Source organism: Thamnophis elegans, chromosome 9 (genome assembly GCF_009769535.1).
Source record: "Thamnophis elegans isolate rThaEle1 chromosome 9, rThaEle1.pri, whole genome shotgun sequence".
Lineage (NCBI taxonomy): Eukaryota > Metazoa > Chordata > Lepidosauria > Squamata > Colubridae > Thamnophis > Thamnophis elegans.
This window is the reverse complement of record NC_045549.1, coordinates 54,294,579-54,313,634: the sequence shown is the minus strand read 5'-3', so window position 1 is coordinate 54,313,634 and position 19,056 is coordinate 54,294,579. Positions and strand designations below refer to the sequence as shown.

General features: G+C 41.9%; 1 protein-coding gene across 1 annotated transcript in view; it reads left to right on the top strand.

The window, feature by feature from the left end:
• LOC116513248 (polypeptide N-acetylgalactosaminyltransferase-like 6) overlaps window positions 1–18,586 on the top strand; it is a 609,679-nt gene extending 591,093 nt beyond the window's left edge. Inside the window, exon 12 of the mRNA XM_032224240.1 lies at window positions 18,515–18,586. Within this exon, the coding sequence (XP_032080131.1) occupies window positions 18,515–18,586 (72 nt within the window). The remainder of the gene's footprint in view (window positions 1–18,514) is intronic.
• Window positions 18,587–19,056: the final 470 nt, after the last annotated feature.

Below are 19,056 nucleotides of genomic sequence, written 5' to 3'. Positions count from 1 at the left end.
AGCTTTTGTAAGACCACACTTGGAATACTGCATTTAATTTGGGTTATTGCAGTATAAAAAAATATGTTGAGACTTGGTAAAGAGTGCAGAGAGAGTGACAATGATGATTAGGGAGCTGGAGGCATATGAAGAATAGTTGTAGGAATTGGGTATGTCTAGTCTAGTGAGAAGGACTAGGGGCAACAGATAGCAATGTTACAATATTGATAGGTGACCACAAAGAAGAGAGGGTCAACCTATTTTTCAAAGCACCAGAAGGCAGGACTAGAAGCAATGGATGGAAACTAATCAAGGAGAGAAGCACCTAGAACTAGGGAGAAAATTACTAATGGTGAAAATATAATGGCTCAACTTCAGAAGTTGTGGATCTTCCATCACTGGAAACTTTTAAAAAGAAACTGGACAACCATTTGTCTGAAATAGTATAAGGTCTCCTGCTTGAGCAGGGGGTTGGGCTAGAAGATCTCCAAGGTCCCTTCCAACTCCATTATTCTGTTAAATGTATTGAATTTAGTGATCTTATACTTTTAAATAATCACTCATGGGATTATACAATATAGGTGTGGTTTAGCCCTACTCCTAAATGTGAAGTATAATCAACTTAATAGATTCTTCAGGAACCATATGATTTTAATTCTTCTCCATACTTCTTGTATGTGTATGAGGCACAAATGGATCCATTCCCCTGGATTGTTACATAGTACACTCTCTTCTTTTCTCTTATCACCCAGTAGAAGTGGATAAGGGTTTAAATTTTTTGCTCTGGAAAGGACTCTGTTGTACAAATCCTTTATGCATCAATATTCTAACTTAACGATAATCAAAATAAAAGTGTCTCACAATTATAATCTTATATCTTCAATATCATTTATTATAATATTGTGATAGATTTTTTTGAATAGAATGCTCAAGAATTCATGTGTTAAAAATTACAAGATTCTCCTAAGCTAGGGCAATATGATTTTTAAAAAATATATTATTCTGTTGTATGGAGAAAGCAGAATAAGTAATTTGAGAGTATAGATTCTCACTGGAGAAGTGGCATGTGGAATTTATAATTAGTGAAGGGGATGGGATATATTCCAGGAAGAAAAGAAACAGCAGATGGCAGGTTTTCTCCAAGTTCATATTGTCTGCAATTTTGACTTGAAATTTTATCTGAAAATAGAGCCTTGTTAAAATTTTGTGATGGAAGACTACTGAGATTCATGTGTGCTCAGTTATTCGCCTGTTTACTGTTTATGCTGTAGTCAAAGAAGGTCGGTTTTCATAGTGAACTGATTTCTCATCCAAGCTGAGATGCTATATCTGTAAGGCAGCTAAAAGAAACATACTGGATGTTCAAATTATGCAAGTTTGCCCTATTTCTTTGAGTCGGGTGCAAAAGTTCCGTTTATGTCAGAGAAGAATCTACTTCATACTGTAATTGAAGTTCTTGTTCAGAAACACAGACAATTTCTTTCTTGCTTTCTCAAGATGGGGGGGAAAATTGATGAAATGAAAGTCTCATTAGTATCTAATGATCCAGGTGTGACTGTGAACGAGAACACATATCAAAGTGTTTCCTTTGATTTGAGCCCATTGTATTTTTAATTTGAAACTCAGTAGATTACCAGTGAATGGGTCCCTTATAGTGTATGCCAGCAAGCAATGGAAAAAACAGTTGTGATTTACTTTTATTATTTGGGTTTGTAATAGAGCACAAAGTTTCTTCTTTCAAGCCAAAAATCTATGTTTCTGACTGAGGAATTTCTTAAACCTGATAAAAAAGAAGTGTTTGGAAATACATAGTGCTAATCCAATAGCAGTGCATCCTGTCAGTTCACACCAACAGACGAACACTCATAAATAGCTATAAATTGTCTTGGTACGAAGCCACAACCATTGAAAACATAATGTTGAATAAATGACAGTATTTGATCAATTGTTTCAGCACATCTCAGATTATTATTAAAACTTTCTTACTGCTAATATTTCTTTATTGTTTCTAGTAGGGATTATATTTTTCTGGAAATTAAACATTATTTCTGGAAGGTAATCATTTTTTTAGACAGAACCTTTTGAATATCTATAGAATTATGGGTAACGCACACAAGCATCCCTTTAAGGTAGGCCATCATTATCCCATGTTACAAGCTGGATACTGAGGTTAGCTGGATAGTAAGGTCTTTGATTGGGCTGAAATATGAGCTGGTGAAGTTTGACAATGTACAGTTACAGATTACACACACATGTCAAATCCAGCAGCATGTAGTTATGAGGAAATGATATATTGAGTCCATTCCATATACGCAGGTTCAAATGTGCAAGAAACTGAAGATACTGTGACTCAGAAGTCATATATCATTAATTTGTGCATTATATATATACAGCTGTGGGAAAGGTGCTGTACCCTTTACGGTTTATGACATTTTTTGGATAGGCCATTGATTTTATGATATTTTATGCTAACTGCTATGCAAATATTGTTATATTTAAATAAATATTGGTGGGTTTTAAGTGAAAGCATATGCTTTTTGCAATTTGGTGCTATTTGGATGGGGATTGGGAATTTTCTTGCATGCTTACAATGCATGCTTACAATGACTATGAAAACAGATTAACTGATGCATACCCAGTGGTATACGTGTTGCAATACTAAGGACGATGCTAGTGTTTTGTTAACATTTTTATTGTTTGGGGCCCCGAAAAGGACCGTTTAGGTAACCAAACATGGTTACTAATATGAAATTGGCCAGCCCTTATTGCTTATCACTGGGCGACATTGCTTCGGCATAGGACTGTATAAGCCTTTGCACGTGATCTTTGGTGACAATGTGGCGCCAGGCTGAATAATGGATTCAATCAGCTCCTGCTTGGTCTTCGGATGCTTCTTGCTTATTTCATAACCAATCTTGGCCACAAGTTCTCAATTGGGTTCAAATCTGGGGTCTGAGCTGGCAATCCAGGAGTCGAACACCATGCTTCTTCATCCACTGCTGGACCAACTTGGCTCGATGACAAGAAGCGTTGTCATCCTGGAAGTAAAAGTCCTTCCCTACAAGTTGCTGAGCTGAAAAAACGATGGTCTTTTCCAGGACTTCAACATACTGCTTGGAATTCATGATTCCCTGCACAATTTGTATCTGACCAATACCAGAAGCAGCGATACAGCCCCAGATCATCACATGCAATGGATGCTTCACAGATAGATTCGGGCAATATGGCCTAAATTCTTCAGCTGGAAATCTTCTGACATACTTATTGCACTGATTCCCAGTCAAGTAGAAATTGTTCTTGTCACTGAAGTTGACCTTGTCCCACTGCTTGTTGGTCCATTTAGCATACTTCTTGGTCCACGCACGTCAACGAGAGCGGTGAGCATCTGTGAGCAAAGGTTTACTTTGAGCCCTGCAGCTTTTGAGCCCTTTGGCAAGCAGTCTGCGATGCACTGTGCTTGTGCACACTTTTACATCATGTTCACCCAAATTCTTGTAATCGGAGGTGAGGTGAGCTTCCTGTCAGCCATTGAAATGTATTGCAGAGCCCGATCTTGCCGTTTTTATCGACTTTCTTGGTTTTTCAGAGCGGAGTCTGTCGTCAACTGAGCCAGTTATTTGGTATTTTTCAACCACTCTGTCCACTCTGGTGCGATGGCATTTTACTCTCTTTGCTATTTCTGTTCAGGAGTAACCCTCTTCATGAAGCACAATGATGCGATGCTGCTGCTCAGTATTAGTGAAAGCAAAGGTCTAATCCTTGCCCGCAGCCAGAGCTAAATTAAATTTCTCGATGCTTTCATGCCTATTTATAGTCAGAGAGTATGACAACATTGATTGGGCTCATAGATTTAGCCTCTGTGCCTTTTGATTGGTCAGCCAAATCTCACTGCTGCTGGCTAATTTCAATCCTAACATTCTCAAAAATTCAAGTTGTGTTTGTTTTAGCACATAAACTCACTCAAAACTTTAAAAGACTTTGGTTATATTAATAAAAATTATGCACTCAATCCGACTACATACATTTTCATCAAAGTACTAATTTTGCATGGTTTCTATGAGTGAAACTGTTGATTAAACATGTAAATACAGCTTAAAACTGAAAGCGTGCAGGACTTTTTCACAAAGCTGTACTTGTGTTTATGGATTTTTTTTATTCATCCATTCATTTATTTCATTTTTTTTGTCCTCCAAAGAGCAAATATGTCTCACAGAGTCTGACATTTTCCAAGGACCCTGTTCCATCTTTGGTCTTATTGTCAGCAAATTTTTCCTGTTATTCAGTCAAATTTAAACCCATTCCTTTTGACCTGTCTTTTGGAACACCTCTGAACAATTCAGCCCCATTTCCATATGAGTTGTCCAAAGACTGTTATCACAATTCTCAGCAGTGTTTTCTTCTCCAAGTTAAACATACCCAATATATCTCCAAATGTTCTTTCTAAGTTTTTCTTTCCAGATATTTTATCGTCTTGATTTCTCAGGAGTGCATTATAGTTGCATTTTGATCCTCGGGAATAGAGGCCACTTGGATAAATGTGCAAGATGCTTTCCTTATATCCAATACTTTTTAAAAATAGGAAATAATAAAACCTGATCACTATCTGCCCTCAAGAGAAAGAAGCCAATGCTAGTGGCTTCATTATGTGATGTAGAGCATTTTCTGGAATGTGCCAGTCTTCTGTGCTAAATGGTTATTTTTAAGTCTAAAGAAATCAATAGATTGGGATGTTGTTTTGGTTTTTTTAAATAAAGAAGCTTGTCTTTTTTTCATGGACCTTATCTTAGAATTTCTTTTTCTGGCAGCAATTCTAGGTCATTTTTCAAGTGACTTTATATAACAAAAAAATATTCAGAACTGATCTGCCTTAAGGCATGTGATACCTTTGTTGAAACTAGACTGATAGTTTCCTTAGTCTCTCCATCTCATATATGATATACTACAGTAATAAATATGAACCAGCCAGGGCAGTCTTTACAATATGACTAGGAAAACAAATTTATAAATATGTGACAGATGTCTTACTTGGCATTTTATGAAAAGTTAATCATACTTAAGTCCAATTGAAATTAATGCTCTATATTTAGGGGTTTCTTGAGTTCTAGCCACATTGGCATCTGCTATATTTTATGTAACAAATAATGCTGTCTCTCCAGTTAAAAAAAAACCAAAAACCTTTTGCTGAGTACATTTTTCTGTTTGGAAGATATCCCTACAATATGCATATCATTGTGATACTTGGATTCAAATTCAAATAACATTATTGTGGCCATTAACAGCAGAAATGAAATAAAATAATTTTCAAATATCTAGAACATCCAAAATAAATAAAGAGGGTGATACTTGGATTTGGCTATTGTAATATTCGCTGTTTTGAGTAGAAGAATAATCTATGAGCGAGAAAGAGAATTGTAATCTTCAATAGCGTCTGGATGGCTCACAACAATGATACCACAATAAAATCTAAGAATAAAAGCACTATAAAATATAGAGTTACATTACCATCTAATAGCTGAAAACATAACAGGTTAAAAAGAGCAGCTACCATTCCTTCATCTTATCCTTAAAAGGACAGCATCAGGCTTCAGAGTTTAGTGACTATGGTCTAGACAATAATTTCCTCTTCTTTCCCTCTGCTCCTCACTTCGGTGTATTTCTACTATCCATCGATATATTCAGCTTCTTATTTTTATACTAAATTAAAAAAAAGCAACAGTATACAAGTGCAATCATGTTATTTTAAAAACTGGCACATAATATATTTCCCCCCTCCCCCCTCCCTCCTATGACCCCACCTCCCTTCCTCCCTCCCGACTTCCCAGAGCCCGTATGCGGTATAGCTTTTTATCAAACACAGTCTAAAATGTATTAAAACCAAGTAAGTTAGGGAAAAAAATAATAAAGAAAAAAAAGGGAAAAGAAAAAGAAAGAGAAGCAAAAAAGTCAGTAAAACTCTGCATTGAACTCAGCTTCTTACCATTACACAAACTTAAGCAGTTTACATTGTTCCTAATCTTAATTGATTGATTACCTGCAGGATTTCAAAATGTATTAAAACCAAGTAAGTTAGGGAAAAAAATAAAGAAAAAAGGGGGGAAGAAAAAAGAAAGAGAAGAAAAAAGTCAGTAAAATCTCTGCATTGAACTCAGCTTCTTACCATTACACAAACTTAAGCAATTTACATTGTTCCTAATCTTAATTAGCAATAGCAGATTTTTATATATATACCACTTCATAGGGCTTTCAGCCCACTCTAAGCGGTTTACAGAGTCAGCATATTGCCCCCAACAACAATCCGGGTCCTCATTTTACCCACCTCGGAAGGATGGAAGGCTGAGTCAACCCTGAGCCGGTGAGATTTGAACCGCTGAACTGCTGATCTAGCAGTCAGCCTGCAGTGCTGCATTTAACCACTGCGCCACCTTGGCTCTAATTGATTGATTACCTGCAGGATTTCCCCAGAAGTTATTTGTTGATTCAGCTTTTCCTGTACTCTTCTCTAGCTAGGGATCTTATCTCTTTATCTAAATATCTATCTGTTTCCAAACCCTTAATTTTGTCCCCTTTGTGCCTCCTTCCTCTATTACACAATTTAGATACATTTCAAATTTTTCTTTTAGTTTCCTCTTTCGTTTTTGCCCTTGTTTATGTCTGTCTGTCTGTCTGTCTGTCTGTCTGTCTGTCTATCTATCTATCTATCTATCTATCTATCTATCTATCTATCTATCTATCTATTATATTTATATTTATATTTATATTTATATTTATATTTATATTTATATTTATATTTATTTTATATTTATATTTATATTATTTTATATTATTATATATATTTATATTTATATTTATATTTATATTTATATTCATCAGTACTCCTCTCTATATGCTTTACTTACATCTCCTACAAATTCCCTGAATATACCCTTATTCTATTCCGAACAAAGTATTCAGATAGCAATTTTTTACTATCATTAATATACTTTTCATATCAAAATAAACACCCATTCGACCTCCAAGACCTTCTTGCCTGCACTACCCTTCCCAATTCCGTCTAAACTGGGTTATGATCCAAGAGAACCCTCACCGCAATCTTTGTCTCTTCACCCTATAAAATAAATCATTAGTGATTTGTATAAAATTCAAAGTTGGGGTAGAGAGGGAGGGAGAGAGGACTGGAAGGAGGGGGAGATGGAAGGGAGGGGAGAAAGGAGTGTTAGAGGGGAGGGGAAGTAGGAGAGGAATGGAGGGAGAAAGGAAAGTTGGAGGGGGGAGAAAGAAGGGTGTTGAAGCGCCTATATTGGTTTTGTATTTTGGGGAATACAAGGAGGGCTGTGTTTATTGCTCAATGTTATATGGCCCCAATCATGCACAGTATATATGTGACTGTATGAAATGAAAATGAAAAATGAAATAAAACATTTGAAGAGTAGGAATTGCAAAATAATAATATAATAATAATAATAATAATAATTTTCCCTGGGATCTGGTGGTTACTTTAGTGACTAGTTAATTGTCTTGTATAATGGGTTTGATTATGTTTGGCTTCATACTATTGTATTGCAGTTTCCTGGATAGTGCATCTGTCAGGAAATCCCCCCCCCGGGAGGTATCTGAGAGTAAATTCAAACCTTTTAAAGTACTGAGCCTATCGTACTTGTTTTGGAAAGAGTTTCCTTGGGGTCTTTAGGGCTTCTAAATTTTTATGATCCGTCCAGACTTCAAAAGGGATCTTACCCCTCTAGGAAATGTCTCCAGGTTAAAAGAGCCCATCAAACTGCATAAGCCTCTTTCTCCCAAATAGCCCACCTTTGCTCAGATTCATTCAATTTTTTGGATGTTTTCCACATTTTTCTGAAGTAAGATGCCTCCTATCGCCACATCGCTAGCATCTGCTTGTATGACGAACAGTTTCTCTGTGTCCAGGTGCTTTAGGATTGGTTCTGCCAAAAACAGCCATTTAAGTTTTTCAAATGCTGCTTGGCATTCCATTGTCCAGTTCAAAGGCTGCTTTGGTTTCAGATTTCCTTCCCCCTTAGTTTTTAAGAGTTTGGTGATGGGGAGAGCAATTTGGGCGAAAGCGGGGATAAACTGCCTGTAAAAGTTTGCAAATCCCAGGAAGCTTTGCAACTGTTGGCATGTTCTGGGTGGTTCCCAGTCAAGTACTATTGCACTTTCGAAGGATCCATTTCTATTCCCTGGTGTGAAATGCAGTATCCTAAGTAATCAATTTTTTCTTGGTGGAATTCACATTTGAAAAGTTTAGCATACATTTTTGCAGAGCGAAGTTTGTTCAGAACCACCCTGACTAGTTTTACATGTTCCGCCTTGGTCTCAGAATATAATAAAATGCCATCAATATAGACTATGCAGACCTTATATAAATGCTCCTGCAACACTTCATTTATTAATTGCATAAATACAGGGGCCCCTTGTAGCCCAAATGGTAGCACTTTGAATTGATAGCATCCAAGAGGGGTGTTAAATGCCATTTTCCATTCATCTCCCTCTTTAATTCTGATACGGTAATAAGCCTCGCTTAAATCCAGCTTTGAAAAAATTCTCCCTTTAGCTAGGTGTGCTAGCATATCCTTCATGAGGGGAGGGATATATATTTTCATACTGATCGAATTCAAATTTTGAAAATCGACACATAGGTGTTTCAAGCCATCTTTTTTCTCTCTAAACAGCACTGGGGCTGCAACTTTTGGCCGAGCTGGTTCAATGAAACCCCTTGCTAGGTTTTTCTCAATGAATGCCCTCAGTTCTTCCAGCTCCCTTGGAGACATGCTATACATCTTGGGTTTAGGGAGTTTGGCTTCGGGTAGAATTTCTATTGCACAGTCAGTGGAGCGGTGGGGGGGGGAAGCTCATCAGATGCTTTTTCACTAAAAACTTCAGCCAAGTCTTTATATTCTTTGGGTATGCCCTGGGTTGGCATAGTGTAAGCAGGCATTGCTGTTTCTAGGTGCTCTGCCCCCTCAGTTTCTTTGTCTGGATTCTCAGCAAAAGTCACGTGCATCTGCACTCTTATGGTGCCTTGCTTCCAATTAATTTTGGGGTTTCATTTTTTCAGCCATGCAAGACCCAGAACTAGTGGCCATTCCATGCCAGGCGCCACTATAAATGTAAGCATTTCCTCGTGGCTATAAATGTAAGCATTTCCTCCAATGCCTATCTGTAGAGGCTCAGTGGCAAATGAAGCTGGCTCCCCGCCTGCTATTGACCCATCTAGTTGGCAAAAAGCTATGGGGCTTTTCAGCTTCCTTACATTAATCCTCAACTTCCTTACCAGGGTTGAGCTGATCAAACAACGGATGCACCCCGAGTCCACTAAAGCTGAGATTTTCATCCCCCTCTCCCAGTTGGGGATAAACAGTCTAAGGGCAAGGTAAGCAGTTTAATTGGTTTGCTTACCAGTGGTTCAACCTCTGGATCACTTCCAGATGAGTATGGTTCCTTCTGCTGCGAAGCCAGGATTTCCTCCTCAAAGAAGGGAGGGGGTGGAGATTCTACAGTCTCCCTACTCCTCAGGGCCGTCTCCTTTCCGCTGGCCAGGTTTCATATGTCCCCCCCCCCCCATGGATGGTCTGATTTCTTGGCCAGTGCCTGAGATCCTCATTCTGCAGCTCGGTGCCCCTCTTTTCCACACTTGAAACAGGCTAAGGATTTCGAGAAAAGGTGTCATTTGTGGTTTAAAAGGTTCTGTCAGCATCCCTCCATAATATAATTAGGAAAGAAAGACCCAACGATTCCATGTGTAGGAAATCAAAAGTACTTTTACTAATTACATATGGCTAGAGAGCGGTTGCATAGCAAAGTCTGGTTAATTAGGCGCGAAAGCAGTTGATATATAGAATAGCCCTTTCCACACCCCTGGCATCATAGACCCAGTCCAATCATAAGTCCTTCAAGTGTCAGGTGTGAGATAACTTCAAAAGGCATCATGAAGATGGAATGTCGGTGCCGTTAGTCTAAGCGGGAAAACCCCCACGCATGCGTAGTCTGTCCATCCAGAGAACTCCAGAACCTTCCTCCAGCACAATGAGTAACCCCACCCAAAATACCGTGCCCTCCCTCCCCGTTTCATGGCAGCTGAAGCAACAGCAAAGCAGAAGCTGACATCCGCCGTCCCCCGGAAAAAGGCGATCATGCCTAAAAAAAAAAAACACAAACAGACGAACAACAAAACACAAAAGAAATAGGGAGGGGAAAGAGAAAAATTAAGGCTTGTCAGGATAAGCATCATAAAACTTTGAAGGAGGCGGGGGGCACGAACATGGGATTTGTCAACCCATTCCGTATGAAGGGAGGGAAATGTTTCCAAGCCACCAAGTATTGGATGCGATTACGCCGCTTGCGGGAATCAAGAATTTGACGAACTTCAAAATGCTGTTCACCATCAATGAGCAAAGGAGCAGGCGGAGGGTCATCAGGCGGACGCAGATGTGAAACCCGGACAGGTTTAATCAGGTTAATGTGGAATACCGGGTGAACCCGGTTGAGGTGCTTGGGTAATTGCAAGCGAACGGAGACAGGATTGATGACCTTCACGACGGGGAACGGACCCACATATTTCGGACCCAACTTTTTGGACTTCTGCGTGGTGTGAAGGAATTTAGTGGACAAATAAACCATGTCTCCCTCCCGGTATTCATAAGGCTGCGTACGCTTTTTGTCCGCCTGTTTCTTATGGGCACGATGGCAGCATCCAGAGTTGACAGGGTCAAAGGCCAAATGCGGCTGAGACGGTCACTCCAGTCAGCGACGGAGGGAACTTGGGGCTGGTCCTGAGGCAATTCAGGAATAGGGACAAAATCTTGACCATAGACGACTCGGAAAGGTGTGAACCCGTGCTGGAATGGACAGAGTTGTTGAAGCCACTTCAGCGTGGGGTAACAAATCGACCCAATCATCTTGTTGATAATTGATGAAACAACGTAAATATTGTTCAAGAACAGAATTAGTCCGTTCACAGCCGCCATTAGTCTGAGGATGGTAGGCGGAGCTAAGGCCCTGGGCGGAGCCAATACGTTTGAGAAATTCTTTCCAGAAAACTGATGTGAACTGGACACCTCTATCGGAGATGATGCGATCAGGTACCCCATGCAAGCGGTAAATATGGGAAATGAAGAGTTTAGCTAGTGCCTTAGCGGAAGGAATTTTGTGGCATGGCAAAATGAACCTGTTTGGAAAACAAGTCCGTGACAACCCAGATGACGGTGTGCCCCTGGCTCTCGGGGAGCTCAACAATAAAGTCCATAGAAATCTCCTTCCAAGGGGCAACAGGCCGGGCAACAGATTGGAGTAACCTTGAGGTTTCCCAGGGGGCCGTTTAGCGGCCGCACAAACGGGGCAACTGGCAACATAAAGTTCAATGTCCTTCTTCAAAGAGGGCCACCAGAATTGCCTCTTCACTAAATGTAAAGTTTTAACGAAACCAAAATGACCCGCCAGTTTGGAGTCATGAGCGGCGGAGGATCCCGAGACGGAGGGACGCAGGGACATACAATTTGGCGCCGACCCATGGCAATTCGTCCCTCATAGTGCACTCATCCCGATGCTTTAGGAACCAGTCATCTTGAGGAAGTGCGAGTTTGAGGTCAGAAAGAATGTCTTGAGGCACTCTACTTTTGCGTGGGCCTGTTGGCGAGTAATGACCGGGGCCGCCAGGCTGGAAGTGGGGACCATGGTTGTACGATGCTCAGTTTAGAGCAGTTATATTGAGGGAGTCTGGACAAGGCATCTGCCATGAAATTCTTCCCACCTGGGATGTATTTGAGTGTGAAGTTGAAACGGTTGAAATGTTGGGCCCACCGCATTTGTTTGGGGGAGAGACGGCGCGGCGTCCTCAAAGCTTCCAAATTTTGTGGTCAGTCCACACCTCGAAAGGGTGTTTAGCGCCTTCCAGGAAATGGCGCCACGTGCTCAGGGCCCAACGGACCGCAAATGCTTTTTTTCCCAAACCGCCCAACGTCTCTCTGTGTCCGTGAGCTTCCGGGAGGTGTATGCAAGGTTGTAGGTTACCTTGGTCGTTGGTTTGCAGCAAGACGGCCCCAACGGCGACGTCGCTGGCATCAGCTTGGACGACGAAAGGCTTGTCCATGTCGGGATGCTTCAGCACCGGCTCCGCAGCAAACAGACGTTTCAGTTTTTCGAAAGCCGCCTGGCATTCCATGGTCCAGTCTAGAGGTTTGCTAGGCTTAGGTTTAGGTTCTCCTTTGGATTTGAGCAAATTAGTTATAGGAAGCGCAATTTTGGCAAAAGAAGGAATGAATTGACGGTAGAAATTAGCAAAACCTAAAAATTTTGCAATTGCCTGCGAGTTCTGGGCGCGTCCCACTCAGTGACCGCCCTCACCTTTTCAGGGTCCATTTCAATGCCGGCTGGAGAGATGCGATATCCAAGGTAGTCAATTTTAGTTTGGTGAAATTCACACTTAGACAATTTGGCATAAAGATCAGCGGCCCGGAGTTTCTTCAAAACAGCGCACAAGTGCGACATGTTGGTCGTAGGTGCGAGTATAGATAAGGATATCGTCCAATATACGATGACGCCTTTGTAGAGGTGGTCATGCAAGATCTCATTAATTAATTGCATAAAAACCGCAGGCGCCCCCTGCAGGCCAAATGGCATGACCCGGAACTGGAAACAGCCAAGAGGGCAATTGAAAGCCGTCTTCCACTCGTCTCCCTCCTTTATGCACTCTATAGTAAGCCCTGAGGTCCAATTTAGTGAAAATGCGGCCCTTTCCCACTGGGCCAACATGTCCTTCATCAACGGAAGTGGGTAGAGGTTTTGGGCGGAGATGCAATTTAAGTTTTTGAAGTTAACACACAAACGGAGAGAGCCATCTTTTTTCTCACGGAATAATACAGGAGCAGCCACTTTGGGTCGAGCAGGTTCGATAAACCCACGTTCTAAATTTTTATCTATGAACTTGCGCATTTCTTCCATTTCTCTGGGAGACATGGAATAGATCTGGGGTTTTGGCAGCTTAACCCCGGGTAGAATGTCAATCGAGCAGTCGGTAGGCCTGTGGGGTGGAAGTTTGTCGGAGGACTTTTCGCTAAAAACCTCTTGAGGTCCCAATATACTTTAGGAATTTTCTCCTCTCCATCAATCCTCTCCTGCCCTCTAGCGGCCACCTCAGGAGCGTCAGAAACAGTTCGTTCAGGAATGCCCTCCCCCTCCGGAGGCTCCTTTGTGCGAATGCGCAGCCAGCCAGCCCTCCAATTTATGCGAGGGTTCCACTTCCGGAGCCAAGGAAGGCCCAAAATCAGAGGCCTGTCCATTCCAGGCGCTACTATAAAAGAGATTAGTTCTGTGTGGGAGCCCATCCTCATTTCCAAGGCTCAGTAAAAAAATGGGCAGGCCCCCTCCCGCAATGGACCCATCAATCTGGCAAAAAGCAATGGGGGTTTTCAAAGTCCGTAATTTGAGACCCAGTTTTCAACCATGGTAGGGTTGATCATGCACCGGGAACACCCTGAGTCAAGCAAGGCGTGAAGGGATGCCGGCTGCCCATCAGGGGGAACTTTTAATTCTATGGGGAATAGCATGGGGCCTTTGTTTGAACTCACCCAGTGAGGCGATGCTTCATCAGAGTCCTCGGAAGAGGTGGAGGGGTGTCTGCTTCTCCCTCCAAGCGTGGCCGAAGCGAGGGGGTCTGGAATCCATAGCGAAGGCAGCTTCCTTCTTCCTCTTGTCGGAGGCTCTGCCAGACTTCTCCTCGTTGGGTGGGGGTTGGGAGGTGGAGGGTAATTTAGCACGGCAGTCGGGGGCCGATGGCCTAATTTCCCACAACGGAAGCACGTTACTGGTCTGGACCTCCCGGAGGGGGCCCCTCGCCCTTCACCCTTCCCCGAACGGGGCTTTGCGGCCTGGTGGAGGGGTGGTCTTTGCAGCTTTCTTCTCTCTCATTCGTCTTTCCTCTTTGGCACAACGAAGCCTGGTTAAATCCAGCTCGATGTCAGCTGCGTGCTCAAACCAGACGGTCAAGCGCCTGGGCAGATTGCGATTGACGCATTGCTGATAGATTTCCTCATCTAAGCCCAAAGCAAATTTGTCCAAAAGGCGTCCTCACTCCATCCTCTCATGTACTGGGAAAGGCGTTGAAAGTCTTGAATATACCGAGCCACAGGCCTGTCGTCCTGCTCGAGGGTTATAAATTTTAATTTGCTTCGCTTCTCAGTCAGGGGGTCATCAAAGCGTCTTTTGAAAGCCTCCATAAACCTATTAAAATCCCTCAGGAGGGGGGAAGCTGACAGATGCAACGCATTGCTCCAGTCAGCCGCTTCCTATCTAAAGAGAGTAGAATCATTCTTACTCTCATAGTGTCACTTTCAAAATCACGGCCGTAGATTTCCATGTAATTAAAGACTTGCATAATAAAAGGCCCCAGGTTTGCAGAATCTCCATTAAATCTCACAGGCAGGGGGGGGATTTTGGCCATTCGGTGTCTTCGGGGAGGTGGGGCCCCTGGTCTGGCAAAAGCCTCAGCAGCAGGGGGTGTAACAGCCCGAGGGGGGGTGAATCAGCGTGGGTACTCTCGCTCCCAGCCCCTCCTGTCCTCTTCATCTTCTCCACCTATTTCCCCAAAGTACCTTTGTCCCCAGTAATCAGGTAGATCTCTCCTCTGGGGTTTTCTCACAGCTCCCGTCTCCAACGGTCTTTGTCGGGGTTGTCTTCGGGTAACCCCCACATCCAGCTTGCCCCCTCCTCTCTTTGTCCTACCGAGGTGGACCATCGGGGGGGAGGTGGGTCAGGCTGGCTTGAAATCTGCAGCTGAAGTAAATCTTCATGAAGCGAGAGTTCGGAGGGCCGGCCTCGTGAAACGAGAGTTCGGGGGGCCCGGCCTCGGTGGAAGCCCCCTCACAAACGGCCTCCTTTTCTCCGCTGGCTGGCGAAGACATTTACACCCTTCACGGTAGATGTTGGTCTCCTGGAAAGGGTTTTTCAGACTTTGCTACTTGTCAGCATCCCTCCATAATATAATTAGGAAAGAAAGACCAACGATTCCATGTGTAGGAAATCAAAAGTACTTTTACTAATTACATATGGCTAGAGAGCGGTTGCATAGCAAAGTCTGGTTAATTAGGCACGAAAGCAGTTGATATATAGAATAGCCCTTTCCACACCCCCTGGCATCATAGACCCAGTCCAATCATAAGTCCTTCAAGTGTCAGGTGTGAGATAACTTCAAAAGGCATCATGAAGATGGAATGTCGGTGCCGTTAGTCTAAGCGGGAAAACCCCCACGCATGCGTAGTCGTCCATCCAGAGAACTCCAGAACCTTCCTCCAGCACAATGAGTAACCCCACCCAAAATACCGTGCCCTCCCTCCCCGTTTCATGGCAGCTGAAGCAACAGCAAAGCAGAAGCTGACAGGTTCTTGTTTCCATTGGGGTTGGGATTTCTTCCACATTAGTCCTGCTCGGTACTGATTTCTGGCCATGTCAATCTCTGCCTCTTCAGTAATGAGATACCACTCATGTAAAGTTACATTCCATCTAGTGGTGGCTCCTTCCAGGTCTAGGGTGAGCACTCGCACTCGGGCTCCTTGGGTTCGAAAATCACAGCCATATTCTTGCAGGTGAGCACGTGTGCCACAAAGAATCCCAATATTTTCGGGTTCCCATCAAATTTTATGCCCATTGAAGGAGTTTTCCTTTCTAACTGCAGGTTTTAGAGTTGGTTAGGAGTGGCTCCCAACCCATGCGCCAACTGGGGGGAGGGTTTTCTGGATTCCTAGCTGTTGCTGCTGTGCCGTCAGCTTGATCAGCAGGGACCAGAGGGGGTTAGTTCCCCTGGCATCATCCCCGTTTGCCGCCCTTCCACTGCTTCTCAGTTGCCGGTCTGGCTCCCCCCGGATGTTGAGATTTTCCAAAATTTCCACCACCAACTGGGTTACATGCCTCTTCAGAGGATCCTCTCTCAGCAAGGCTTCATTTAGCTCCTCCTGGCCAGAGGGGGCTTTTAACTCCAATTTCCTCCCTGGTTTTTGGCTACCTCAGGTAAGAGTGAGTCCCCTGGTTCTCCCTTCCCAGCTGTCTTTCACCCCGATTCCAATTGACCAATGGGGCTTTTTAGGGTCCTCCAAGCTTACCTCATTCTCTCTGGCAGCGTTCAAGGAGCAGGTCTCTGGTTGTTTCCATCTCCCTCCAGCAGTCAGTTTGTCCTTGTTCGCTGTTATGCTCAGACATGGTTTGCTGGGTTCCCTCAGTAGAGTAAAAGGTTGTCTCTCCTGGTTGACTACTTTGAAGAGAGATGCTGCTTTATGTAATGGCCCCTCTCCTAACTTGAGAAAGTAAAGACTCTTGAAACGGATTATTTCAAAAGGAACCTTTAATCAATAAGGATGGAAACCATTAGAAGCAAAGCAGCATCTGAAACCCTTTAGGCAATGCAAATGGGATTAAGCTGATAATGACTCCTCCCCTTTGTCCGAATACAGATTCTAACCAATGCACAAGTGTGAAGATGTTTCCTTAAGTCTTCTGCCGAGAGTCAATAAAACACATGTTCCCATGGCTTTCTCTAGTTAGACATTAAAGTAAGTTATCCCACATGGCTATCATAAACATCCCTCCAGAAATGCTGGGACCTTCAGTCTTCCGGTGATAGGAAACCAGTTGTAAAGTTATTAAACTCAGTTGTTACAGATACACTAGTGATTTAACTCCGAGACCCTCCTCCCCAATTGAATGGCAGTGACACTTTTAGGGATCTGAAAGATACATGCATTGTCAAAAGAAAGTGCTATGACAAAAAAAAACAATGCTATACAGAAAGAGTCAAAATTCGATTTGACTTTTCAAAATGAATCTGCCTTACCATTTTGGCAATACATCAGCAGTTAGAACTAGAAAATATTGAGTTGGCTTTGGAGTAGTATGGTGGGTAAGAACAGCTTAAAACAAGGGACCCAAATGATTGTCATTATATTGTGGGGTGTGAGTATCTGTCTTCTGAGAGCTGCTGCATGTCACTACAATGTGCATAACTTTTCCTTTTTGAGTACAGTGTCTTTAAGACTATATCTCATTAAAATATTTACTCATCAGATCAGTTACCAATTTGGTTCTGATTTTACAATTTAACCTTGAATCTCATGTGGAATAGGGAATGGCATTAACAAAAACCAAAATCAGTTTGTTTGTTCATTTACTTATTATGTATTTTCCACATTTATTGGCAGCCATTCTCCATGACGTCAGTTAGATTATCAGGAGAAGAACTGCAACAAAAGGAAAGTTAACTACAGTATTATTCTGCTAATCCCATTAGATTTCAGGATTGTCACCTAAATACAGTCTGTGAGTTACCTAGTTTGATTTAACATTATAGTCAAGGTTCATGCTATAGCAATTCCTGCAGTGGATATTATAGTGAATGCAGAATTCAGTCACTATGCTCATCAATATGGACATGAGTCCTTTGTCATGCCAGCCACATGACCACAGAGATGTCTTTGGACAGCGCTGGTTCTTCGGCTTTGAAACAGAGATGAGCACTATTCCCTAGAGTCAGAAACAACTAGTACATATGTGCGAGAGGAACTCTTACTTTTACCTTATTACTAAGCTCCCACTATCATGGTGGTTTGGGCAAGCCAGTTCCTACAAGATAGGAGTAAAAAACAAAACAGGACAGAATGTTTAAGTGTGTTGGCTTGATATTAAAATTATTGAAAGCAGGGAACTTATCTTTATAAATATTGGACAATCTTTCCTATTTCACTCATTACCAGCATTTGGATCACTGCATGCAGAATAGGATGGAGATAGAGATAGATAGATAGATGATAGATGATAGATGATAGATAGATAGATAGATAGATAGATAGATAGATAGATAGATAGATAGATGATAGATAGATAGATAGTAGATAGATAGATAGATAGATAGATAGATAGATAGATAGATAGATAGATAGATACATATGGATGGATATCTATCTATCTATCTAGAGGGGAGGGAGAGGGAGAGGGAGGTTAGATAAGGGTGGGGAGAAGCAATTATCTTGGCATAAGAGGGAAAAGCAGCTTGTCATTTCTTTTCTTTTGGATGGTTTCTTCCCAGTGTAGCGTATAGCACTAAATTTCCCCGCATTAACGAAGCTAGATCTCTTTAACTTTCTGGATTTGCTAAAATCAGCTAAGGTCTGCCATCTGCTGAAAGTCATATGTAAAAACAAAATTGTTCTGTTCTATTCTTTCTATTCCATTCTAGACCAATATTTTAAACTTGGCAACCTTTAAGATGTATGGACTTCATCTCTCAGAATACCATTCTATTAATTGAGGTTCATACATCTTAAAGATTGTAAAGTTTGAGAAACTCTGCTGTAGATAACATATAATTCATTGAAAATAATTGGGGAAATATTTTCCAATATTAATTACACTGTAGACTTGCTACATAAATCTCAAAGAAACCAGACTTAGATGTTTAAAAGTATGTTCTGGAAATATGTCCATTTTTAATAATCTGGCACTTGGTTGTTCATTAATTGTTTTTATTTTCATCCTACAGGACAAAACTTTATTCCATACGGTGAGTGGCAGCTGCATTGATTGCAATCCAGCAGAAAAGAAGATTTCATGAATAGATGTGATCCTTTATCTGAAACTCAACAGTGGATTTTTGAGCTATTAATATGACTGTTATAGAAAAAATTATCAGCAAAGAAACCAGCTCTTAACGAGGAACAGAAAACAAACTGCTCTGTATAGATTGAAAACAGCATTTTGGCCAGCATCTGGATTAGAGGAATCAGAAATTAAGTTTTCCTAGAGCCAGGAAATCTGTTCTGAAGATTAAGCAAATGTCAGGGCAGAAGCCAGCCACATATCACTGCAGATGGACAATATCTGAAGAATTTGGCTAAGAACATTACCAGCTGCTGCTGAGGCTTAAACTCTGCTGACAATTCCCTTGCTGGTCAAGGGAGAACTTTATTTAAAATTATGAAATGATTCAAATGCTCAGTGTTAATAAAGTTAAGCAAGAGTTTTAGAGTTTCTCAGGTCAAACCCTGCTATAGTGAGTAGGTACAATTAGTTGTTGTCGTTTAT